At 47.1% G+C, this 27489-nt stretch overlaps 1 protein-coding gene across 2 annotated transcripts; it reads right to left on the bottom strand.

The window, feature by feature from the left end:
* Positions 1-1727: 1727 nt before the first annotated feature.
* Positions 1728-25329, bottom strand: LOC133347044 (two pore calcium channel protein 1-like). Of its 2 annotated transcripts, none has more exons than XM_061558934.1 (19): positions 24835-25322; positions 19177-19259; positions 18406-18526; positions 17397-17525; positions 16413-16529; positions 16167-16285; positions 15300-15401; positions 13855-13981; positions 11791-11992; positions 11166-11310; positions 9900-10085; positions 9098-9153; positions 8086-8167; positions 7162-7231; positions 6117-6333; positions 5594-5684; positions 5357-5469; positions 4181-4305; positions 1728-2892 (listed from the first exon to the last, which is right to left on the bottom strand). In XM_061558934.1, the coding sequence occupies exons 1-19, from the start codon at positions 24880-24882 to the stop codon at positions 2671-2673; spliced, it is 2355 nt and encodes a 784-aa protein (XP_061414918.1). In that variant the 5' UTR covers positions 24883-25322; the 3' UTR covers positions 1728-2670. The 2 variants fall into 2 exon arrangements, with proteins under 2 accessions (XP_061414918.1, XP_061414919.1); XM_061558935.1 differs by having other exon boundaries at positions 2759-2892; positions 4181-4301; positions 5352-5469; positions 24835-25329.
* Between the last annotated feature and the right edge of the window lie 2160 nt (positions 25330-27489).

Raw genomic sequence — 27489 nt, 5'->3', positions numbered from 1 at the left:
CTGCCAATTAAGGCCGAATACACAGCAGCCTGATAGCACGAGCGCCAATGCTGTGACGGTGGTGGTGGTGGGGACGTGATGAATGATGGAGCAGCGCGGGAGGGTGGCGACTCGGGGGAGCCGAGCTCGCGCACAATCCACGCGCGCTGACGTCAATCGCGAGCTGCCACCACCACCACCCGCCTCGGCCTCTGCGTCACCGGGAGGACGAGGAGAGGGGGTCACACGGACCTCTCGAATTTCCTTCGCTTTTTCTGTCCCTCCCTTCCTCTCCTCTCCTCCCACCTCACCCACCCGCGGCGCCGCATTCCCTCGTTTTATTTCCTTCCTTCTCCTCTCTCCTCTCCTCCCACTCCAGCCTTCCCATTTCCCTCGATTCTCCCAACGTCACGTCGCCCTCCATCTCATGGTTCTCGTTGCTTTCCTCTTACTCTCCTGCTTCTGCATCGTCTGGCCTCCCTCCCCCATCTTCCTCTCCCTTCTCTCCTCCTATCCCTCTACATCATCCCCTCGCTTCCATAAATTCTCAAAATATCGCCTGCCCCCCCCCCCATGCTCCCCCCATCTCAATCCCATTTCGCCCGGAGCACCTCCTGATCGCCCACGCGGCCCGCGTCTCGGCGATGAGGACACGTGTGACGCTTTCATGCGTCCGTCCCGATGCCCACCTCCCTCCTCTCAATCCCTTGGTCGCATAGCTGGCAACCCATACGGTTTACCCGAATTCTTTTACGGGGAAATTGAGTTTTCAGGTCCATACGGCATACAGCCGTTTCAAATCGGGCACAGTTTTTGTAATGCTTTGTCTGTGTTTCTCCCTTGTGATGGGACTTTGTAGGATGAACGTTGAGATTTATAAGGGCACGGGGTGACCAACAAGGTCTGATTTGGTCCGTAATAAGGGAGGCACTGATAAGGGGTTGACAGGTTCGTCGTCGCCATTCTTCCAGCTTTACCCTCCCATAACCCGATGCCAAGGCGAACAATGCAACCTCAGTCACTGCGTTTCCATCGTGGTGCAATTGCCCCACGCTTGCGAGGTCCACATTATAAAATGATGAGTTGTATCCGTCCGACGGACCGACTAAACCTCATTTATTCAAATAAAAACATCAATTAACTCCAGCAAACACGCTAATTGGAAGCAGGCTCAGCCTGCTGTTTATGATACAGGTGATACGTTCACCACGCGATGGGTGAGGGTGGCCTTCATGCAGTTGGTGGATTGACCTATGTGCACAGTTGTAGCAGTGCAAGCTATTGGGGACAGTAAACGTGGCATTTTCTCAGACACTGCGCGCGTCTATCGATGGGTGAATATGTACACGAGAGGGGATTGCATTGTGTACATTGTGTACGTGTTGCGTGCCGATTAGCCACGTGTTTTTGTCCATATATAAGTTAGGGTCCGTATAAATTTCGATTTAAAGCTTACGTGACTGCAGGGATTCATCTTCGTGGTTCTTTCGGTAAAGTCACGTAGAAGGGAAATAATAAAATAATAAAAATTAAATATCAATAAAATACAATTCTCACGACGTTTCGGCCACAACACAAGCAGCCGTCCTCAGGTGAAGAACAGGTCTGTCGGAAAGACAGTGTCATTCAGCGTCTTTCCGACAGACCTGTTGTGGCCGAAACGTCGTGAGAATTGTATTTTATTATGTTTTATTATTTATTATTACCCTTCTACGTGACTTTACCGAAAGAACCAAGAAGAAGGGTCCGTATACTGTTATGTACACAATAGGAGTGATGACCAATACACAATCCCTTGGGGTTTTAACAAATCACGCCCACGTCAATGCCCTAATTTGCCCCAGTGATTAATTCTCCACGTGGAAGACCATCGGTCTCAATCATATACGTATTTTAATTGCGATTACGTTCAGGCAAGATGCAGCTGTGAGGCTTTGTGCACATAGACGACGACAATGTAAACAAACAAAAAATGACAAGAATCGGATAACGCGAATCAGAAACTAAATCTTGCCGGAGAAGAGTGAATTCGACATCCCTCCCCCGTGGTGTCTCAGCTGCCCCATGGTGTCTCAGCTGCCCCGTGGTGTCTCAGCTGCCCCAACAGCAGCAGCAGCAGCCTTGCGTAGCTGCCCCATCACTGCCCCCCCCCCCCAATCACGCAATCTGCCTTCTCATGAAAATACAGGAATTTGTAATGCTTAACAACATTGCACTTGTTACGATTTAAACAATTCCATTCTAATAACTCAAGACTTTAACACTGTACGTAAATGGACTTGGCAGTTGAGTTGGCAGGCTGAAAACACTTGACTGCCACCATTAACACTGGCCTATAACTCAAATATACACAAACATCGAGGGCACTGTCAATCACAGTTGCGGTAGTTGTGTGGATAATAAAGTTGGCCAATAACTAGTACTACTTCTAGTCCTTTAATCCCAGGAATGACATATAATCATAATGAGCAACAATCAGAATAATACACTGTAGTGGCTGAATATCAAATATTAGCACAATAAATATGAAATTCATCTTCAGAACAAGTCACGATAACACAGCTCTCCCTAGACCTGTGAGACTTCTCTCATCATAAGTGGCTTCCAATTGTGAACACGTGCCACCCCGTTTGCGAGTTACGCTTGCATTGAGAGTTTCGTTCAGCTTCAGTGGTTATAAAGACCATTGGCCTACTCAGCCACGAACCTCCAACCCAGAACTCCACCCTCGCCACCGCTACGCCCGTCGTCCTCGCTTCGCGTCGTTGCCGGCTCCTGCCTAGACGAGGTTGTCCAGCGTGAGCTGCTGGGGCCTGACGTCGATGTCTTCGTGCTCGTCACACGGCCCCTCGTACTCCGGCGCCAGCTCCTCCTCAAACATGCGTTGCAGCAGCGTGTCCACCGTCCTGTAGCCTGCGCCGCACGCACGCGCACACCCACGCACGCACACACCCACGCGCACACACACCCACGCGCGCACACACACCCACGCACCCACGCACACACCCACGCGCACACACACCCACGCACCCACGCACACACCCACGCACGCGCACACCCACGCGCGCGCGCACACCCACGCGCACACACACCCACGCACGCACACACACCCACGCGCACACACACCCACGCGCACACACACCCACGCGCACACACCCACGCACACACACCCACGCGCACACACACCCACGCACGCGCACACACACCCACGTACGCGCGCACACACACCCACGTACGCGCGCACACCCACGCGCACACACCCACGCACACTCCAGTGATCATACGAATCTCGCACCGCGTTCCACTCGCAGTCGTTCATCATCACCTCCGATTAGCACGGTTGGCTACGTACGGTGCGAAAGAAGTTCACCATACATCGTCATTACATACGTTGGTGCCTTTCTCGCACAAATCTGCCACTCAAAGTGGGTTATGTATGTTGAACTTCTTTCACACTGTACATAGCCAACCGTGTTAATCGGAGGTGCAGGAGGACAACGGCCGTATAATCGCATCTGAAAGCGCGCGATGCAGTGACCATCTTTGTTGAATGGCCAGCCAAAAGCTGCTGCGTGGATGACTGGAGTTTATGCTCCTTGACGAGATCAGCGAGGTATTGTGGTTCATTTGTGGCAAGCATTTTGTGTGTAACGAGTGCGACATCATAATGTATTTGTTCGGCAACCCGAGAGCAATGCAGCTTGACGAGCACTGGACAGATCTGGTCAGATCTTGCAATTTGCACACGCTGCAGCTAAGTAATATTTTCCTTACTGAGAGCCGAATGTGACTTTCAAATATGGTACCTTCAGTGGACCACACATGACCACATGGACCTCAACCACTTTTGTCACTGCAAGAGGCCCTTGCGGTGACGAACGTGAGACTTGAGCGTGCTCAAATTAGAAACGCGCTGTTGCCACGTCAAAAATATTCCAATCCAGTACCGGATGCGTGCGGCTAATATGCTTGCAGTGACAGATAAAATATCATTTGGATGGTTTCGGAATGGTAGGCCCCGTGTGGACGCGAGCCGTATGAAATGAATGAGCAGGCTGTATCGGCCCATGGTCTGTAGCTTTCCCAACTCTAGTTTCACTCCCGGGAAAACACATTCCGCAGACTCTCTCTCTGCGCTGCTGCTACATTAACAGGGGCAACGTCGTGGGTGGCGTCATCGGTTTGAGGGAGCAGCACGTACGCTTGTCCGATATCTTGAACATGATGCGGCTGCCGGCGGGCTTGCTGGTCTCCACGCCACTCGGCTCCTGGTCCTGCGTCTCCATGTTGTCGACGAGCACCATGCCGTTACCCGCCGCGTCCTCCCTGGGAAGGCAGCTGTGGCTCGGGAAACGAAATTTTTCCTCCTGCATCTAAGGCCATCGCTGCCACATCCCCATTATTATTATTATTCACAACCCTCTGCCAATCCACTGCCGGAAGAAGGGATCCCCACACTGTCGGTCATGAGGTTTGACCGTATTCCACCACGCTGGCCTGTGAGGATTGCTAAACTAGAAACTAAAACTATTTTTTATTTTACCAGGTAAGGCCCACTACCTTTTACAGCTCTAATGGATGTGACTACTCAACATCTATTGGTCTGCCAGCTTCTGGAGAAGTCATGTACTGTAAAGGACACGCCAGGCCTACAGTCTGAGCCATACTGAAAAAAAAACCCAATAACAACCTATTATTGTGGTGCATATGCCAACATTTAAAATAATGTTTACCATTTTTTTTATTTTACCAGGTAAGGTCCACTGAGCTATGTAGCTCTTCTCCAGAAACGACCTGGCCACATATGACAGCTCAACGAAGTGGCTTATCGTGTGGAAATGTATAGCAGCCAAATACTCAAAATGCATGTGGATTCCAAATGTGGAAGAAAAAACTGGAGGACCCTGAGAAAAATCCACACGACCACGGGAAGAACATGGAAACTCCTAATATACAGGCGTCAGGGTCAGGATAAAGCCACACCCTCCTGCATACCAAGCGAGGGACTTAACATCTCACCACCATGGATTGGTGAGGGCGTGGGGGGCAGAACCGGTTCAGATATTAGCCGTGACCGGTAATCAAACTTTGGTAACCAGCCATAGCGCAGTTTAAAAACCACTGTGCCACTGCTCTCCCCCACCCCCCACTTCCTCTGCTGTAATGTTCAGAGTTGAAGTTGATCTGGCTTACCATCATACCTGTAAATTGTACGCATTAATTTTAAATAGAGCTAATCTCAAGGACCGAACAGCCTGGATGATCATTTCTCATCCGTCGTCCATGACGCGGGGTTGCGTGCACGCTCCTCTCCGATAACGGAGCCGCCCAGCTCGGGCTGTGTTGAGTTGCTTCGGGGTGTCGCGCAGAGCCTCACTCGGCGATGCCCAGCCCAACTCCTGGATCTTCTTTTCTATCGCCGACTCCGTCTCGCCCTTGTCGAGCGTGTACTCCAGGATGAATGCCTCTAGGATGAAGGCAATGAATATGCTGGAAAGGGAACCCGTACGCGCAGCACGCGGCATTGAGCTACTTGACTCTGGGCAAGAGAAATGCAGGATGCTAAAAAACTTTTTTGTTATCAAAATGCGTCGCCGTAGAGGAGCAAACTCACTTGATGACCAAGATGACGACGATCATGTGGAAGAGGATGAAGTAAACCCTGGCTCCTACGTTGGTAACGGCCACAAATCCGCTGGCGAGAAGTGCTTGCGTCAAGGAGATCAACCTCAAACATTTCTAAAGCCTCTCGTTGTACTTTTCCCAGAACTACTATAAACCATGCCAACTAACCTACGAGAGAAGCTATTGGTTAACAGCAACTACGGTCTTTGGACGTTTTGTCAATAATGTGAACCTAATTCCCAATACACCTTGGCACATTCTAAGGTGCTGTGTATGAAAAGATATAAGACAGAGAGTTGTATTGAAAAGCAAATTATGGAAAGGGGTGTTTGTTCAGGAAGACACATAGAATGCGTTAGATTGCTTCGTTATGGCAGCTTAAGCTTGGGTTTATAATTAATTCGATTTTAACCGACTTTCTCGAACGAGGTAATCATCAACCGGGCCTACATCTCCCGCCCCCCCCCCCCCCCACATAATAACTCGCGTGGGGGCTGCGAGAGGGAGGATATCATGCCACTGGTTCACCACGGTGAGCTCCACCAGCAGGACGAAGGAGGAGGAGAGATCGTTGAAGTTGTTCTTGCAGTACTTCTCGTTGTAGAACTTGGAGCCATTGAGCAGGGGGTTCCCGCAGAACGGCTGAGCGTCCGAGCTCCCAGCCGGAAAGAATCGGATCTTTCCCTGGAACAGCTCCATCCCGAGGATGGCAAACGTGTAGTAAAACACCTGGGGCGGGACGAGGTGGCCTGTCAGAGGTGGCCTGCTGCACGCGCCTCTGATCACAGGAGCCCAGCAAAGACGACCTGTGGGGGTGTACGCCCCCCCCCCAGGTCCACCCCCCCCCCCCCGGCACCAGCCCTGGCTCCGCCACCGTATACGGAAGGGTGCAGGTTGCAGCATGGATACTGTGCAAGAGAAATGTTTTTATGTGCGCGGGGAATGTCCGCTCCACGTAGCAAGTGACAAAACACACTCCTACGCAGCATGAAACGAATGACTCACTCGCACATTTACGCGTTGACTCGAGACGGGGGGGGGGCATGTGATGTGTCTGTATTATTGTGACTTTAGTAAACTCGGTTAACGGAGGGGGGCGTACCAATGAGAGCTACTGCCCAATCATCAAGAATGTGCCCGTACTGATTGGATCTTGGAAGCTAAGCAGGTTTGAACTTGTCTAGTGTTGTAGTGAACGCATGAACATACCAGATATTGTAGGCATATGCCTAGAAGTGCTGAGGTACCAGGAGATGGTAGTACAGCAATGGCGTTTGCTCCAGACGTAGATTTTATCCACTCAGCAGATTTTAGTGTATGTGGAATCAATAATGCTGTGCAGAGCAATGTTATCCCCTTGTATGCTTGGGTTTTCTCCATGTAGCTTGACTTCAACAAAAATCCGAATACTCGTAAATAGTATTGGCCAAACATCCCAATGCACGACTCTCCTATAAAAGAAAAAAGTGTCTTGAGACTTGTCAGGCTTTGCTGGGTAAATAATTGGTATCATTATTATGAACAACGGCCTGGTCGGCAATCCACAATCACTCTCACCATGACGAGCCCTGCGTACGTCACCATAGTGGGGCCGATGTTGATCATGGTGTGAATCACCACGCGGAATCTGTGGCGAGACCATAAATCGGCAGCAATTACATTTACTTGTCTGCAGTGACTGCCGTATGTGGCAGGGCGAGGACAGAGTTGTGAGTGACGTAGCCTGACGAACGTTAAACATTTCTGTGCAATACACCCTTCCTTGCCTGCAGAATTAACACAAAAACTCAATATCAAGAGTGAATGAAAATAATAACACCTGAAATATCGTTGTCACACTAATTATCAGAATTGTTATGGGAATAACGATGCATGAGGTCATAGATTAAGAATGATTCGATTGCTGGCCGTATATGCATCGAATCATGCGTGTAAGGATCAATTCCTTTCGATTGGTGCATTGTTCGGTACCTGTAAATTATGGTTATTAGTATTACTGCTACCTTGTTTTGGGTTAATTTGACCCCTGCTGGCCACAAGATGGCGCCACATTGACCACAATAGAAACAAGAACCGCAAACCCCGAACTGTAACGATTCGTTAAATTGTGAGGTAGTGGGGGTGGGGGAAATCGCGATTGACCAAAACACATTCCTGCGAAGGGACGTTGGGTTGCTCGGTCAATGGCCAGGGTCAACGGCAGCGTGGTGTATTCCGCAAATATGCCCGACTGTGAGGGCGGGCACAAGCCAGCGTGAGTAGGTTAAATGTTTAAGGGCACCACGGGGTTACCAGCCCCTCCCCACCCAGCCCCACCCCTCCCATTTTTTGATGCACGACGGACGGACACAATAATCCCCTGTGGGCTGGTGTAACCAGGAGGTTCCTACCAGTATAATTATGCTTTTGCAGACAACCCTGTGTCTGTCCGAGATTTAGACCGTTAAATATACGCGACTTGGCTTTTCCCTAACAACTCACCGCTCAAAACTTTCAACGATCCTCAACAACCGCAACACACGGATGATCAGCAAGAAGTCCAAAATCTGAGTGCTGGACGTGGCTGGAAAAAACGAAACGGAGGCGGTCAAGACTCCTGTAAGCTTACTCGATCCACACGGCAGTAACCGAAACCCGCATTGCTATTGGCGTGCCTCCTTCTGTAATAAAAAATAGATTCCCGTAGAAGCAGGTTCATCATAATCCTCTGACAAGACAATTGCATTATCCCCCGAATGTACGGGTGATTGTGAGAGATAGTACTGCAATGAGGAGGCATGGAAACATTCATCGCTGATGTCAGCGCTACGCGCAGCGCTATGCAAGGCCATAGGAGGGTTACTGCTGGTGCTTGTTGGGATTATAGATTGGATTAATTTAGGAGGCGGTAAACACCTATTGCGATTAGAAGTGTCTCAACCCGAAACCTGGGTCAAGTTTCAATAAACCGCGTACATTGAGCAGGTGGGAGAGTAAAATATTAAGTCAGAATCCACAAATTGAATTGGATCACTAACACTGATATAATTCACTGAATAATAATAATTAACTGCAGCCAAGTGTAATTATATGAGTGCAAAAGTAAGACAAAACCAAACACACAGTTGCACATATTATTAATAGAGATTTAAAATGACTCTTTCCATAACGCGAAAGTAAATGTCATTGAGTATTTTTTTGGGTATTTGATATAATATTTCACTGAACGGATGCTCATATTTCACATAACTGCGCCTTTAAGTGAGGGTTCAAATGCATGTTCAATTTGAATCTGGCTACATATATCACCCATCAAATACTAGCACTTCTCAACAATATATTCTGTAGCCTTCATAAACAGTCATGATTAAACCCACAACTGCATTACCATAGCAGGGAATAAGGGTTTTGACCTCCCACAGATGTGTTCACGTACTATAATATAATATTAAAGCAGTCATAATAACGTGCGTGTCATCCTTTAGCCATGAATGAGCCGTGATTGTTTACTCACTGGAATGTACGATGATCGTTGCAAGTAGAGCCGAGACGACGATCATCACGTCAAACCTGCATTTAAAAATAAAGATTATTGTGCGGCAAAGTGGAGTCACACGGGCAGAGAAAGAGACGCACGTCACCTGGCCAGCCTTTATTGGGGCGACTTGAGGACACGTGGTCGAAAAGTATTCCAGGCGGGGTCATGGAATTGACCCAGACCAGTCTTGTAGTGCCATGGGCCACGTCTTGACTTGTGTTCGTGGCTCGCTGCATCAAATGTTGTGGGTGTTATAAATAGAACTTATCTATTATTTTAAATAGGATTGCATCTAGTAAATGCTTACCCCAAGCTCTCAATTCTCTGATAGTGCGCTGTTTTTGAGTTGTACGCCTTTTGGCGTCATCTGGTCCAACACCAGTGGAAACTAGGCTCTAAGAAAAGCCGTCTCGGGTGTGGACCAATCAATTTCAAGGACAGTGCATATCATTATCAGAGTTGTCTATTTTTGTTTGCATTTTGACTGCTTGTGTTGTGGTTATTGCAAACATGATCCCTTGTATAAAGGTGTCAGTTTTGGTGCCAGATAAAAACCTATTACTATATCTTGTTACTGGCAAAGGAGGTCTCATCAAGGGTTGCATCTGTTCTGGTCAATTTATGATTCTGAACAGGGCTGCAGAATCGTAACACGGCCCCACTCATCTTCCTTAATGAGAGCACTCCACACCACCCTTGCGAGAAGGGTGTGTATGATTTACTGTGGAATGAATGCAGACCGTGCAATGCACCACGGGATGAAGCTTGTTTCACTTGCCAGTTCCAGAAGTTGCTGCGTGAGAAGAAGGTCTGTGGCTCGTACGTGTAGAGCTTGAGCAAGATCTCCAGCACGTAGAGGCCCAGGAAGAGCCACTCAGCTTGGCGGATCACCAGGCTCGCCTCGTCACCCGCGATGAAGCCCGCGTTCAGCAGGATGACCCCATCGAAGAAGTAGCGGAAAAACCTGCGCCGATTCGGCAAGATGGCTCGTGATTACCGAGGACCATAATCGGAATATTTATTTATACGGGGGGGAATCCGATGAGCTATGAAGCTCTTTTTCACAGATGTGCAGTAGGGGTTAGTCAAAATGTTACAATAACAAACAATACAAAAATATGATAGGAGTGCAAAGTATATGAAAGTTCAGCAAATCACCAAAAAAGAAACAAAACTGAACAAATTTTGTATTTGACCAGGTAAAGTCCACTGAGCTATTAGCTTTTTTTTCAGAAGCGACCTGGCCACAAATGATATCTCAACGAAGTGGCTTATGTCGAAAATGATAGCAGCCAAATGATCTAAACACGTTTCCTATTTACAAGCAACCAGGCAAAAGCCCTGTTACATGGCAGGACGACAAGGTCGGTGCAATCGACAAGGCAAGTATTGGCGACCTGCACTCTACAAATGTTTTAGGAGTTTCATTCTTACACAGGCTTTCACGACCAATATTACGATTGACAATTGGATTCCTTCGGGTTGGATCACCTATGTATAATGGCAATTAGAAAGAAAGCAAAACTCGACAATTTTAATAAACTTTGTCAAAACTTTTGCTGAAAAGCAAATTCGCGCATTTGCCCACGTGATATGTATCCCGCATCTCCGGTTAGCACGGTTGGCTACGTACGGCGGCTCTCACTGATATCATACCTACACGATCTCACCCAAAATAAACCAATTCCGAATAATTTTGTAAGTTGGCTATTCTCAATGGTGCAGAGCAGTGGTGTGGTGGTTCATGCATTTCGCTCGGAACCGGGGGGCAACCTGAGTTTGCTTCCTTGTCATGGCCTGCATGAGTGGCGATGTCTAAACTGGTCCAGCAGTGAACTGACAAAAGGGCTGTGTACATTTACACAGCAGCGTCGTATCATGGTGAAGATGTATGTTGAACTTCTTTGACACCGTACGTAGTCAACCGTGCTAATCGGAGGGGCAGGCGAAAGACAACAAACTAAACACAAAAATCACGATGATGATGATGATGATTACGATCGACTCAGTGGAAGGGGCACGAGACGCGTAGCATCGCGCCGACCTGTGATGTACGACGTGACGCAGGGCCTGGCTTGCGGCGGAGCTGTAGACGCGGGGGGCACAGCTCTGCAGGGGGTGCTGCCGCCCCCTCGTCTCGATGACCTCGATGTTGAGTAGATCGGTGAGCCGCACGAACGCCTGCTTGCCTGCCACACGGCGCCGGGTGAACGCACGTGAACGCGCACCGCCATAACGAAATCACGCAAACGTAACTTGTGTAACAAGAATAAAGCACGATTGCACTTTGGCCCTGGCGATTTGTGCAGTATTTGTTGAATATATGGCGATTGATTCCCATCCATATGAATGTTAAATAGCCACCATTTGCTCAAGACACTAAATATAAACTAAATTAAGTAATAAATACAATAATAGATACAATAATAACATTATTGTTACGGGAGCCACAGCTCACATCAGTGACAAGTCGTATCTAAACTGGCCCTAGGCCTCCCATAGGTTGACGAGTACCTGCCGTGGCGAGTAAACATCGGCACTGGGGAGATGGAGGTGGCCAGGCCATGGTTCCGGCCACGCCATCCCCTCGTGTGCCGTGCCAGCCTTAATCGGTGCTCACTGACAGCACGATGTTTTGCCCCAGCAGTGGCTACATGCGCAAGACTTACCAATGTGCCCCGTGTGCTCCTCGTCAGACACCTGCCACAGCAGCAGGCGCTGGGCCTGGCTCATGCTCGGCACTGCCATCCCCACCAGCTGCATCCAGCTGTGCTGGCTCACCGCCCAGCCCTCCCCGAGCCGCTCGCGCAGGATCCCAAATGCCTTGGCCATCGTCCGCCGCTTGCTGAACACCGAGTTGCGAACCTCATTCTGAAGAATGCAAAATGCACATTGATCCCATTTGTCCTTCACGTCGTCATCGTTATCATCATCAAGATCATTATAGTCATCGTTATCATCATCAAGGTCATTATAGTCATCGTTATCAAGATCAAGGTCATTATAGTCATCGTTATCAAGATCAAGGTCATTATAGTCATCGTTATCATCATCAAGATGATTATAGTCATCGTTATCATCATCAAGATGATTATAGTCATCGTTATCAAGATCAAGGTCATTATAGTCATCGTTATCAAGGTCATTATAGTCATCGTTATCAAGATCATTATATTTATCGTTATCATAATCAAGATCATCATAGTCATCGTTAAGGCTTCATTTTTTGTTAAGACACGAGCGATGTTGGTTAGAGGTGACCTGCTCGCACACACCGCGGTAACACTTCCTCTTGTAGTGACGTGCACATGGAATATCCTCTCTCATGCTGGCGGGGAGGGGGGCTAAGTTTAAATCTCTGAGCCTGAGATACTTCTGCTAAATACTAAACATTCCAATTTTTTACGTGGTGGTTTGGCTGCTGCAGCTTCTTACTATTAAAATTCCTTCCCTTTATTACTGCTAACCTTACCTCCTCCCTTTGTTGCTGCTAATCCTACATAATGCACGGGCATAATATGACTTTGAGACCCCCCCCCCCACCTCCTACGCATTCCACAAGTAGTGACTAATCCCATATCTGCATTTCCCATAAATATGCTAAATTCCTTTGTTGATATGCAAATTCCTTTGTCAAGGCGCCCTTCCTCCCCTAACCCAGCTTAAATATACGCTGCCAAGCTTGGTGGTGTTCATTCAGACGCTGTCTTTCTGACAGACCTGTTCTTCACCTGAGGACGGTTGCTTGCATTGTGGCCGAAACGTCGTGAGAATTATATTTTATTATGTTTTATTTTTATTCTTTTATTATTTCCCTTCTACGTGACTTTACCGAAAGAACCAAGAAGATGATTCCAATTACCCACAATTCAGCTTTGTTCTTTGGTTCTTTCGGTAAAGTCACGTATAAAGAAAAAATAATAAATTAAATAATAACATACGACGTTTCGATTGCAACACAAGCAATCATCATCAGGTATAATGAAATAGCGACATAAAATCTAACCAGAGAAAATTATAGACAGACATATAAGCAGACAGATATCACCAAGATACACACAGCGGGCAACACAGGTACAGAGAGGGGTGATCGTCTCTGTGGGGTGGCCTTAAATAGACAGAGGGGGGTGGAGGCAGCGAGAGGCAGGGGTTAGAGACAAAATTTACATGTCAATGAGTACAACAAAAAGGAGTGAGCAGGCTTAGGGAGAGAAAGAGACACACTATTTAAGGCCACCCCACAGAGACGATCACCCCTCTCTGTACCTGTGTTGCCCGCTGTGTGTATCTTGGTGATATCTGTCTGCTTATATGTCTGTCTATAATTTTTTCTGGTTAGATTTTATGTCGCTATTTCATTATACCTGATGATGATTGCTTGTGTTGCAATCGAAACGTCGTATGTTATTATTTAATTTATTATTTTTTCTTTATACGTGACTTTACCGAAAGAACCAAAGAATAATTCCTGCAGTCACGAAAGCTCCAAAGTTAAGATTGAATTCAGCTTTGATTTACAAATGACAAAGTTCACATGGCACAGTTTTGCTTCACTGTGTACCCGTCGCACTGATCAATTACCCGTAACCGTTGCCCCCTGGTAATGCACGTGTACCGCGAACGCTCGGCAGTATGCGACAATCGAGGATTGCGACGGAGGGGCGTCAAACTGGGACTGGCCCCGTGCGCGCCGGCCGTCCGGGGTTGTGCGTGCGGACCCAGCGCGTGTTCACCTTGAGGTGCTTCCTGTAGTTGTTGTAGACCACCGCCAGGAAGATGGACATGAACAGGTAGGTGTTCACCACGATGTAGATGATGAAGAAAATGGCATACCAGCTGCTGCTGTTGTAGGCTGGCATCCTGCCGACGATGAATTCACATTTGAAGGTGGTCGTAGCGGGGGGATATGCGTTTGCGTCTGTGTGCGTGCGTGCGTGCGTGTGTGTGCGTGCGTGCGTCTGTGCGTGCGTGTGTGCGTGCGTGCGAGAATGAGGAGTGGTAGCGAAGTGGTTAATGCCCTGCGCTTCGAACCCGGATACCCGGTGTTTGATTTCTGCTCACGGCCACCATCAGTGACTATTATCTTAACCGCTCTTGGGCCTCCCCTAGGTCGACTCGGCCTCAATATACGTACCTGGTGAGGCGTGTAAACATCGCCACTAGGGAGACTAAAGTGGCGAGGCGTGGTGCTGGCCACCCACCCCCCCCCCCCCCGTATTCTGTCTTAGCCTTTATAGGTGCTCGCTAACAGCACTTGCCTCAACAGTCTGTTAAGTCTATACGGGGGGGGGGTCTTTGTGCATGCGAGTGAACTTCAGCGACTTGTTATTAAGATTGCTTGGTGTATGGTAAAGTGACGTGAGTAATCTAACGAACCGTGCATTGAGTTTCATTTTGGCAATTCAAAAAACCTGCTCGTTAAATTTATTGAAGGTGGTAAAACGACGTCAGTAGGAGCAGAAACGCTGACCTGGGAATGGTGACGCACGCCTGCTGTGATCCGGCGATTTCGAAGCGAGGGGGTCAGTGACTCTCGTAGATTTGTAAAAGCACAAAACCCAGGAAGTGGGCTTGTGAAACCCACGTGTGGATGTTTGAGTGTTATATCTTTGTAGGAGTGGTGTTTCGCTGGGTATTTCCCAATTCCTTCTCCACACAAAACTTCCTGAAATTAAATCGGCCATACATTCCAATTTAGGACCCCTTGAGAAAATAGTCTTGAGACTCAGTGTGGCTTTTATTGTTAAGTAAAACACATTATGATTGTTTACATTATAATTTATCCGAATTCCAAAAAAATACACTTTCTTTGGCAGCAACGGCCTTACTCAGTACGCCTGTGCTGCCAGTTGCTGCTGTTGCTGCGCACGAGCTTAAATCAACATCTATCTGCTGCGCTCCAGGCTGTCTTGAGTCAGCCTGGTCTGTGTGCCCTTCACTGAGTGTGTGGAGCCATGTATCTACTGTGTCATGGATCTCAACATATTAGGAAGCCACTGGAGCTATGCACTTTTAAATCGAAATTGAAGACTAATTTCTCTAGAACTGGTTTTCGTGTATAGTTTGCTGTCCTTCCCCTGCATCTCCGATTAGCACGGTTGGCTGTGTATGGTGCGAAAGAAGTTCAACATGCATACGACATGGGTGTCGAGCAAGCGCCCCTTGCCTTGCAACTCACATGACGTCAGGGCTGTTGGACGTCGTCACCAGCACATAGAGCTCAAAGAAAATATTCAAGTAGTTCTGAAAGTACGGCTTCCCTTCGCCTGTGATCAAATGTCTGAAATGAAACAATAGTGCGTGTCAGACAGGGCAACTCTCTCGAGCCCATTCAACGAGTAGAAAATTTGCAACCATAACACGTTCCTTCGGAGTGGGCAGGTAGGAACTTGGTTGGACAGCGCATTTGTGCACGACAGACAGAGAAATAATCCCTGGTGGGCAGTGTGGAACCTGTTGTTCCTACCTGTATACAAGATCACGTGACTTGAGGTAGCCAGGCAGCCAGCCAGGTAGCCAGCCCCCTTAACTATCGGCCCCTCCCCCTTACTTAGGCCCCTCCCCTTACCCCCCTCCCTTAGGCCCCTCCCCTGACCCCCCTCCCTTAGGCCCCTCCCTTGACCCTCCCCCCATATCCTTAGGCCCCTCCCCTGACCACCCCCCCCCCCCATATCCTTAGGCCCCTCCCCTGACCCCCCCTTCCTTAGGCACCTCCCATCTCCGTACCCGACAGTAGGTCTCCAACAATCAAACGGCTGTTTATATTATATATTTATATTTATGCACGACAGACAGACAGACAAAAAATCCCTGGTGGGCAGTGTGGAACATATTGTTCCTACCTGTATAATTTTGGATGTACATTCCCACCGAGCATTTTCTGGGTCACTAGAAGACCGAACTTGTAGCCACAGACAAAAGAAAATAGGTCGACTGGATGTGGCGTGTCACATCCAGTATACCAGACAGACCAGGTTGAATTAAGCCCCGGTCTCAATGACCGTAATGTGCAGATATTGAAAGAATGATCCGAGTGTGCCGACACCTTTTCCCGAAGAGCTTGAAGGCCATGAGGGAGAATATGGCAATGCTGAAGAGGAAGAGCACCAGCACGCCCAGGATTTCCGGCAGTGTTCGTCGAATGTTCCGGAACGAGCGACGCAGCTGCACACCCGAAGCACACAGCACAATGTCACGACCTCGAGACGGAAAAAAGGGCACACGGCACCGACACAGACACGGAGAGAGTGAGAGAGATGTCGACAGTTCCGGCCTCAAGTTGGGCTCTCACCTGCCTGCTCTCGCTGAAGTTGATGACGAAGAGCGGCCGGAGAGCTCGCGACCACCTCACGATGTAATAGCCGCTGTGCGTGAGCGCAACGTAAATAACCATGTCGATCACCGTCAGCTGCGGCAGTGGGAAGACATTACGCAAACATTCGCTTTGCTGGACAGACGGCCTCGTGAACAGAACTCACGGCAGCCACAGGTCCTGCAGCAGTGGCAGCTGTGGTCGGCCACTTTGGAGGCAAGGGTTTGTGGATCATGCAGATTTTTGAAACTCCCCAACTCACTGGGCTGTCATGAATTTGGCAGTACGGCAAGTGGATTAGTTTGTTCCTTGAGTGCATATCTTTAAGTGTTAACCCTTTAAATGCATGGGTTTTTTTTTCTGTGTTCTCTGGTTTCCTCCCACATGCCAGACACCCATTGATAGAATTAGCCGTTGAGCCTCAAGACTGAAAAATAATAGTGGTTTAGCTAGGCTTTTATGAATAAATAAAGGGAATTCTGATGTAGAGTATAATAATGACTGTTGTTTTTTGTATACTCTGATGACTCAATTACCACTCTGGGGTTGAACAGAAATGAAAATGGTCATATTACTAGAGAGGAAAGCATCTACTGCTAACATAAACTTGAGGCACAACCACACGGTAGCCTCAGTCATCTGCACGGAAGGTAACTGTGCGGTATAACAATATACATTTTATGCTCCTCGCTTTTGTAGAAAAAGTTCCAGCAATCAACGAAAAATAATTATTTAATGAGCAGACATTTGTGTTATTTTTAAAAAACCCAACATACAAACATCTGCGAGGGAAACACAGCTCATGAAGGCGTAACATTTCTGGGCGAAACCCCCTCTAAGAACGGGACCTGCTGGAAACACTTGGACTCACAGCCCTACCATCGTAGGAGATGATGATTGGGAATAGCCCATGGGCAGACATTTATAAAGGCACGTGAAAGACGTTCAACCTTGACCACTTACGATAATGGTGACGAGGACACAAATGTTCTTGGGGTCCTTCCAAAACACGCTGCGCTCCGTGAACTTCGCCAGGTGCACGAGGCGAACCGAGAAGGCCACGAGGCAGAGGCTCTCCAGAAGCATGGTGACCTGCGCAGGGGCGGCCAGCGCTGGGGTCATGCGTCGGCCTTAGCGGCTGCAGGCAGCATCAATCAAGTAGAGCAGGGTTCTTAAACTAGATTTTTCTGGTGGGCCACACGTATAGCCCATGGTCCAGAGCAGCAGGCAGTACCGCCAAAGGTAGCACCGATTTATTGCTATGGATGATAAAAGTTAATTATTTGATAACTCATTTAAATTGGTTTTCACATCATTCACAGCTGTTGGCCACAGAAACAAATTGGAACCACTAAGGTTTTGCGACCCTCGGGTGGTACCAACAGGTGAAATATCGAGTCTGGGCTGACAGACTAATAATACATTTGTGTGCGTCGTTGGGCCACATGACATCGAACGTTATGGCGGCATACAGCGCCGTGACGCCATAACCTCTCTATATTTTGTCTCTCATCTCTTCCAATTGCTGATGTCGCTTGCACCTCGCTAATCTCGATCTCTTGGATTCAGCTCTCTCATCTCTGTCTCTTGGTTATGTATCTTTCACCTAACTAATCTGTATCTCGAAATGTCTCGGCCAAAGGGTTAGCATCTGTGTTTCGGTGGCAGGAAGTAATGTATACCAAGATCTGGTGACAATGTGTTGAATTTGATTACAGTGTACTGTACAGTTGTTTTTATAAAGCTCGACCGACTGGTCTGTGGAAAAGTTGTATCTTTTGGCAGGCAACATAGAGTATTGCAGGATGCACCACGGGCCACAAAATATGCTCAATAACTTGGCTTAAAACATCGAAAGAATGTGAAAGCATCCTGCAGTAGGACCCTCATGAAACTAAGTTGAGACTCGGTGAGGCCTTCCTAGGTGATAATATAAAATAAGTTAAGTGATGTTAGGACTTGTATGCCTTACCCAGAGAGGTGATTCCAGCTGAGGCTTAGCAGGGGTCTCCAGGAAGGCCAGAGCCAGGTTCAGCGCCAGAAACATGTACATGGGTCCCCAGGTGACCCAGCGCGTGTACAGGCGGTAGTACCTGATTGGGGTCATGGCACAGATCACATTTCGTGGGTTTATTATTGGCATTAGCAATATGTATGAATGCAAAGATTGTGAATGTAAGCTAAAATATATTACTATCATGTTAATACGAATTACCTGATTATCACTGTGAGAATTCATAACATCATATTAAGATCATTGTTATATTCATGAACGATGTGTGTAACAAAATGATTATTTTTGTTCCTGGGTAGTAAATGTTATTTCCTAATTGCTTATGCCTCAAAAGTACAGAAATTTGCTATTATTCCTCACAAATTTTGCTTTTGTGACCAGGACAGTGATATTTAGAAATGTACCTATTTTCAATGAGAAAGCGTGTGCATTTGTGCCATTCCTTCACATAAAGTCCTGATCACAAAAACAACGTTTGTGGGGAATAATAGCCATTTTCTATACTTTTGAGGCATAAGCGATTAGAAAATAACACTTAGTACCCAGGAACAAAAATCGTGTTACATATCAGTATTAATCAAAATGTACTATTGTCATGCGTTAGAATTTTAACAGTTGCGCCATTATCATTTGGTAACGTTGATGATAGGTTCAATTTCACTATTGCGGAATGACACTGCGGTTATATTTTTTCAACAAAATAATAACTCAGCTGAGCCATTTGCTGACCAGATGCAGCGGCGGGCCGTTTGGAAGGGGATGTTTCGCGCAAACTGCGCGTCCGAGACATACGCGGCGGCGAGCTGGAACGCCTGGGGAAGGGAGGCAGCGGTCACCACACACAGCACACGGATCTCGGCTGCCTGCAGACTTACCCAACCACGCACCGTCCCTAATCCCACCCCTTTCGTCTTTGCTACGGTGGGAACTCGGTCGGAAACGTGCCTATTACATCACACCACGTGATCATCAGCGTCGTTGTGGAGAATATAAGCATCGAAATAAATAATTTGGACAATACGCCTCCTACTCGTATCTGTGCAACATAAATTTAATTCTAATTTACAGATCTGTCGGCCACCACAACCTTCTGCGGAGTAACTTCTTTTTCAGCAGTAATTATTTAATACAACAAAACTATGAACCTGTTTTGACATTGAGTGTCTCCTCAGAAATCGAAAATTCACTCCCAGAAGATGGGTTGGACCGATGGGATGTAAAAAAAAACCTTTAGAAAAACGTGTCATGTGGTAATACGGGTTTCGGAATGAGGCGTAGCGCCTGTTTATTCACTTTGTGACAGTAACATTACATGGCAGGTAGTATGTGTGCAGTCGCCAAGTGACCCTTACATCAACAGCTGTCAGACAATGCTGGTTATGTACACGTGCTCTGTCGCGTACGTACACACTATGTGGACGACCGTCTTGTTTGTCAATGCCTATACAAATTGCGCTATGGCTGTGTAGAACAAATAATAATCTTGTGTGCACTTAACTCTAGGCAATCGAATGGTCGCATGTTGTCTCTGTGTACGTTTCACCAGGGCAGACGGTGCTTGCCCCGTGTGATGTGTTCCACATGTCTGTGCTCAGTCGCCTTTGCTGACAGTGTTTGCATTCACACAGTGGCAGCAGCAGCAGCTCTCTGCACTCATGCAAGAAGTTATACTGGTAGGAACGAAGTGAACCAGCCTACAATAGATTATATCATCCGTCCGTCCGATGTCCGGTTACGTGTAGCAACATCGCCCCCTACTGCAAACACTTGGCAGGACCCTACAAAAACCTTTACACTCAGTGAGGCTTTCCTGGCTAAACAAGTGTAATAATACATTATGTTTATATTCTTTGGTTATTCGTTCCTACCAGCCCACCCCGCAGGGACCTGTTTGAACTCTACCTGGATAAACGGAGGGGGGGGGGGGCATGGATTGTTCATATACGCAGAGGGTTGGCTCGAGTACGGGGAGGTTATTGTTATGTATCACTGTTATGATGCCTGTTTACCCAGGAAGGTATCAAGACCCTTTTTCCAGGAAGGGCTCTGCCAATTTTTCTCCGGAGGAGGCGATACTGCTGTGTGTAATCCCAATTGGGATATTTGGCCAATACCACACATCCAGTTCACCATCATCACGATCCATGGGGAGATAGCATGTCGTTGGCCACTGCATATTTCGTCACTTCCAGTTACATTTTAACACGTAAGCTTTCGCGACCAATATCCATAATAGAGTTTTTTTTTGTTAAATCGCGTAAATATAAATGTGTCGTTAAACCTGCCACCACCCGACACAGCCAATGAGTAAGGTTTGTTATGCACACAGAACATGACAATTAGTTACTACTTCAGCACACCGATCTAACCCCCCCAAAAAAAACCATTTATTATGGATAATATTTGTCGCAAAAGCCTACGTGTAACCAACCCGCACTGGTCAAGTTTGGTCAAAGTAACCCACGCGGAGGCCCTCATCCAGCAGTGCATTCGCGTTTTTATAACTGGTGTAGTGGTGGTGGCATGACGCGGCAGCATCCTGACTTACAATAATCCCGCTTGCTCACAAATTCCAGCAAGGAAAAGTAATCCCCAGTGTAAGAAGTCGGTCAACATTTGTTTATCCAATCGGTGCGTCTGGGCCCCGTCATAGCAACGTGGAACTTCCACCAATATGCGTGGGTCCTCAACGGTTACGAGGTTCGCTCACCGCGTGACGGAGTAAGAATCAGAATATTGAGTTATCCTGGAGGAATCCGATTAGCTAACAAGCTCTTTTTCACAGATATCCAGTAGGGGGCAGGTCAAAACGTTACAAGAACAATACACAAACACGATTGGAGTGCAAAGTAGTGGACAGGTAAACAAATCACTTTTTAAAAATATATATATAAATAAAACTAAACTATTGCTATCTTACCAGTTAAATCCCTCTGAGTTATTAGCTTCTTTTTCTGAAACGACCTGGCAACGAGTGATAGCTCGACGAAGTGGCTTATCGCGCGGACATTCATCACGGCAAAAAAAACAACAACAGAAATAAGTAATATAAAAAAAAACTTTAAAAAAAACACGCTTTAATGAAATGTACCCTATTAGTAATGGAAGAACTCCACGACTCCAGAAAGTGGCCCCGAAGCTTGCCATAACGTAAGGGACCGTCGTGATTTACAGCCAACGTCAGTTTACCGTGGACAATTAGAGGCAAGCCGAAACATAACATATACAAAATATTTTTTTTAAATATATGTTTTTTCTTTTTTATGATAGAATATAGTATTGTGATTGGTATGACATAAGTATACCAAGTTTGCAGTCGATACCACATTGGGAAGTGGGCAAAAATTGAGTTACACGATTTGAGGATACAACAACAGAGTGAGTTAATAAAAAGCGTGTAATAAAATAATAATAACTTCGGCGCAATGTTTCTAAATTCGGTGGGATAAACCCCGGAGGTTCCGTAGAAGCAAGCGAGGAGCGCGCAACACACGTTGAGACTCGGTGTGGGTGCGCGCATCAAGGCAGCGTGACCTCGCAATCATTAACCCGACACAAGCCCCTGGCTGAGTTGGACACCCCGATAGTGGCTCAGCAGACGCGGCGCTCACCGTCCGCCACTGCGTCGTTCTCAAAGAGTCAACGCGTCTCATAAGAAGAGCTCATACTCGTTTGTTCTTTCAGTAAAGTCACGTAGGTGAAAAAAAAGTTTTGATTTTCTACCTACGTGACTTTACCGAAAGAAGCAAAGAGTATGGATCCTTGCAGTCACGAAAACTTCAAATCTAGAAGAAGAGCTCAGTTCAGTTTTTCAGTTTCATTTATTTGGTATAGCCCTGTGAGCCATTCGGCTCTTGAATCGGGTGCAACCGCAACAAACAAAAAACAAAAACATGAACAAGAAAACATCTTAAAGTGACTATGCACAAACAGAAAAATCCAGGAAAAAACTGCAAAGTCTTCCAGAAAAAAGCACCGTACACCATGCAAAAATCCCAGTGGGATGCAAGTCAACAACAACCAGAAGACAACTTTGATTAAAGAGCGAAGGGGGGGGGGGGTTAACCCCACCACCAGCTCCAGATTCTGCTCGGATGGTGTGGCCACAATGTGGTTGCTGGAACACCAAATAATCTTGATTTGAAGCTTTCGTGACAGCTCAGACCCCGCTTGCTTGCCCATCGCCACGTAAATAACCTCTTGTTGTAACAGCTCTCTCGCTGGTTCAGCAGTTCCACTGCTGGATTATTTTGTCCGCCTGAGGACGACCGCTTGTGTTGCGATCGAAACGTCGTGATTTTATTTATTTATTTTTCTGCCTACGTGACTTTACCGAAAGAACCAAAGAGTAAGGATGCCTTTTGCAAGGAATCATGTCTTCATTAACCACACGTACGCGTGGTAAAACATGCAAACACACTTGCTCTGATAATAAATGCATTGTCTTTGAAAACGGATTGGCCAACACCAGAAAGAGAGAGAGCCTTCTTTATGGCCTTACAACATCAGTGTCAAACGAGAAAACGCCAAAATACGAACAGTACAAAGACAAAACATTATAGCTCGGCTTGAGCAGTTATTTCCAGAAAGGGTGACACCTATTCTTATTTTACATATACTTTGATACTGGCAAAAAAAGGTCCCATAGATATTCTAGTTGGTCTTGTCTGGGCAAGCGGAAATGCCCCATGGTGTCAAGTGTCGTCTCCCATCCGCCCCGTCTCTCTGGCATGTCTGTTTACGTGCTATGCCAAAGGGCCATTGTCCGAAACGTCGCCAATAATACGTGTTTATTTGAAGACCAAAGTGTTTTATTTGTGCCTGTGCACCGCTGCCAACGGGGGTATCGCCACTTCATTTGTATAACGGCACAGCTGTCAAGCCCTTATCAACGCCTACTTTATTACAGACCAATTCAGACCCTTATTGGTCACCCCGTGCCCTCATAAATCTCAGCGTTCATCCTACAAAGTCCCATCACAAGGGAGAAATAAACAAACAAATAGACAAAACATTGTTTTGCCCGTATTGAAACGGTTGTACGTCGTATGGACCTGAAAACGACATTTCCCTGTGCAAGAATACGAGTAAACCGTGTTGGTTCACAGCTATGCATCCGCTCCGTCTCTCTGGCTTCTCTGTTGACGTGCTATGCCGAAGGGCCACTGTCCGAAACGTCGCCAGTTATACATGTTTATTTTGAGGCCAAAGTGTGCGTTGACGAATACGTTGAATTTATTATTTGTGCCTGTGCACCACCAATTCACTTGATGATAGACCCGCTAATGGGAGTGAACTTTGGTCCGCCCAAAGGGGCCCAATCCCAAAGTACCCCTGCAGCGCCGACTCTGAAGGAGACCGATGATCCTTGACGACTGATTTGCCTGCCGAGGCGTGGCAGGTGAGTTCTGTGTTTTAAATCATTTATATTAAGTTCACTTGCTTGCTTGCTTGCGCGCTTACGACCGTGCAAATCTTTCGGTCGTTTTTTAACCCACTTCCCGTGATACAATCGAGCTGGCATTTTGCACACAGACTCGTTGTGCGTGACAGTTTATTTTCGTGAAAAAAATTTACAATTTTTTACACTTTTTAGGATTTTTTTTATATTTAATTACCAATTGCTTAATGGTGGCAGGGAATCATCTGACCCATAGGTGGCAGCCATCTCAAGCCAGAGGACGAGAGGACTCTAGCCGCCACGCATATAAAGGATTTATAGTGAAAAACTGTTTTTACGGGTTAATTTTTTTATACTGCAGCTGCATCATCATTATCAAAGATTCGACGGCTTGCGAGTGCGGCCAAGAATCCAATACCATTGACCCACATCGTAAACTCCGCTGCTGCTGCTGCCTTCGCCCCCTTTAAAGGAGGAATGGACGAGATCGACTCTGCTTCTGAACAAACAATCGAGTGGATAACATCTAAAATCACACCTTGAATCTGCTGCTATGAATCCGTACGAAAGAGGAAGACCACCATCATCATCACCATCGTCCTACGCCAGTTCAGGCTGATTAAATTAATCGAACAAAGTAACTTTTTTTAATGTGCACGTGGAAATCAGTCGAGCGCCACTATACAATTTCGCAATTTGAGGGGTGGAGAGGCTGTAATGCGTTAATTACACTCTGCAGACGTAATTACCGCGCATTACAAATCGACCCACAACTCGTAGCAATGGGATGATAATTCGTGGCTCCATTGTGTGATCATCACGTAGCCACCTCTTCCCATCATCGCCTCTCGCAACCCCCACCACCTTCTCCCTCCCTTCCAATCTCCTCTCACCTACTGCCCCGTCTCATCTCATCTCTCCACCCTCATCTCATCGCCGTCCTCACCCACAAACCCCCTCCTTCATCACCGAGCCACCGTCCTCACCTCTTCGTCTGTCGGGCCCCGCTCGTTCTCGCGACCCTGACGCTGCATCGTGACTGCTGCAGCCACAGGCTTCTTCTGCAGCTGTGTGGTTTAAAGCAACAACTTCTCTCCTGCAATCCGATTCGGCCGGGCACCACCAGGGCGTTCGAACCGGTTTTTGTCGAGGTTCGCAGTCTTTTCCCCTCTCTATCCCACCACCACCCCCCCCCCCCCAGATGGAAGTCTTCAACGCGAGTTCCGAGTCCCCGTGTAGGAGTCAGGGATGTGCGTGCCGCGGCGGCGTTGAGAACGTCGCAAGTTTACGCCAAAAAAACAAAACTAAAGTTGATTTATACAAGTTTTTTTTTTTTAAAGAGAGAAAGAGGCAAACGCGCACTACTGTGTTCGTTGCAGTGGAGGCGCGGGCGAGGCCGTCATGTGACGGCGCTTCCTGCGCAAAGTCCGGCCCCAGAACCCTGCCCCGTTCCAAACCAGCGGGCCAATTCCTCCTCCGTCCGCGATGGGACACTTTGATCGCTCCTCCCGTCGGTCCGCGACGGGCAACTCTCGCTCTTCCCGTGACGAATGAGCCCCCCCCCCTTCAACCTCCTGCCGCTCGCTGCTAAAACTCCCACGACTCCCCTGGATGGACACCAAAAGCACACTCACTCGCCCGTGGTGGACGCTTCAATTATTCGCCGAGCGAATGTTTTCTTTACCCCCCCCCCCTACACACGATAAAGATGGTTACCTAACTCTCATGGCAATAAGGCTGGTGGATAACTAGCATTCCTCAAAAGAAACCCAATGTAGCCCTCGTTTAAACAGGCCAGGGGGACACACAACAGTTAATGTTGAACGACAGCTCAACAGTAATGAGTAACAAGTAGACAATCTGCGTGCCACTCCCGTGCATTTCTGCCGTCACCCCCCCCCCCCCACGTATGTTTATAAAAGCCGAAGGAAAACAGCCACTGCAGTTGAATATTGCACCAACATGTTTTGAAGGATTTAGAAGATAAGGAAGGGGGTGTGCTGATCCTTTAGGAAGTGGGAAGGGGGTTTTGTGTGTGGGGGGGGGGGGGGGGTCAGCAGTCTGCAGCCCCCTGAAAGCTGAGTCGTCACTCCCGTTGTGTCATCACCTCGGTGATTTCCATAATGTTCTGTTACCATTCTTCTTTCAACCTCGGGGCAGCTGCATTGCAGGCGCAACAGAATCAACTAAATGATGAAATAAAGAGGCGGACGAGAGTGGGATGGAGTGCTTTTGGGAAGCTGAACTCGATAGTGAAGTCACCTACCGGTGTCCCTTGAGAATATATTGTATTCAGTGTAATTACTGCCTGCTATGACATGGATCAGGGTCAGACATGAATGGAAATGGAACAATGTGGCACCTTGCACAAAGCATACTGAATAAACGGTTGCTTGAGGTTACGTTGTGGGGCAGAAACAATAAAACATGAATTAAAGAGCATGCGTAGATTGACAATTCATCACAAGTCGGCTTGGGCAGGACACGTCGTGTTTGCACAAGTCTTCATTACTTTTTGGTTCTTTCAAGTCTTTAAATCAAGATTGAACCGCCTCTACGGGGAGGGTTTCCACACAACTATTATATATTTTAACAGACTGCGAGCAGTTTTTTTTGCTGTGGTTGTCCCACCTGATGACGATTGCTTGTGTTGCGATCGAAACGTCGTGATCTATTAGTTTTCTACCCTACGTGACTTTACCGAAAGAACCAAAGAGTATGGATTCCGGTAGTCACGAAAGCTTCAAATCAAGATCGAGCCTTCATTATCAACTTTTTTTCGTTTCCTGCCAGGTTTGACGGTAGGGGACGATGTTGCCGAGTAATTTGCAGTTACATTTTCAGCATTTGGATATTTGATCAATATCAGTTATCTTCTTGGTTCTTTCGGTAGTCACGTAGAAGGGAAATATACCTGTTCTTCACCTGAGGACGGCTGCTTCCGTTGTGGCCGAAACGTCGTGAGAATTGTATTTTATTTTTATTATTTCCCTTCTACGTGACTTTACCGAAAGAACCAAGAAGATGAATACCTACGGTCACGAAAGCTTTAAATCGAAATTCAATACCAATTACATTATACTGCGTTTGTTTTTAGCTATGGAAGAACACAAGAGAACCCAAGAGGTTGGAGAAAATACAAACTACACACTCAAAGGCACCCGAGACCTTCTTGCAGCGAGGCAGGCACACGCGTTTGCCACTGCACCACCCTGCCCTCCATGAGACCCAATGGTAATGGATGACGGAGTGGTCGCCAAGGGATGTAACGCTTCCCAAGGGTCGTTCACCGAGGAGATGAACATGTTAACATATTCCCAGAGATAGATTAATTGTATCTCACCGGTACTTTGTGAATATCACCCGTTTCCACGATACACATTCTATACGAAGCCAAACAGTCAAGCCTTCGTAAAACGAGCATATTATTTTATGCACGGTCAATGATTCACTTAAACATTAACAGCTTGATGTACCAGGTAAACCAATAGGCAGTTCAATGTCTAATAGAAATGGCGTACTGCAGTTTTGCAGAGCCTTCAAGTACAATTAGCGGTTGTCATTGTAAGTGCAAATAGTTATATTTTTAAGGTTAGGAAAATTGAAAAATTGACAAGCAATGTATCTTCTGAAATGAACAC

The sequence above is a fragment of the Lethenteron reissneri genome, chromosome 25 (assembly GCF_015708825.2).
Source record: "Lethenteron reissneri isolate LAM-NWPU_2019-01 chromosome 25, ASM1570882v1, whole genome shotgun sequence".
Taxonomy (NCBI): domain Eukaryota; kingdom Metazoa; phylum Chordata; class Hyperoartia; order Petromyzontiformes; family Petromyzontidae; genus Lethenteron; species Lethenteron reissneri.
This window is presented reverse-complemented; position numbering and strand designations above follow the sequence as displayed.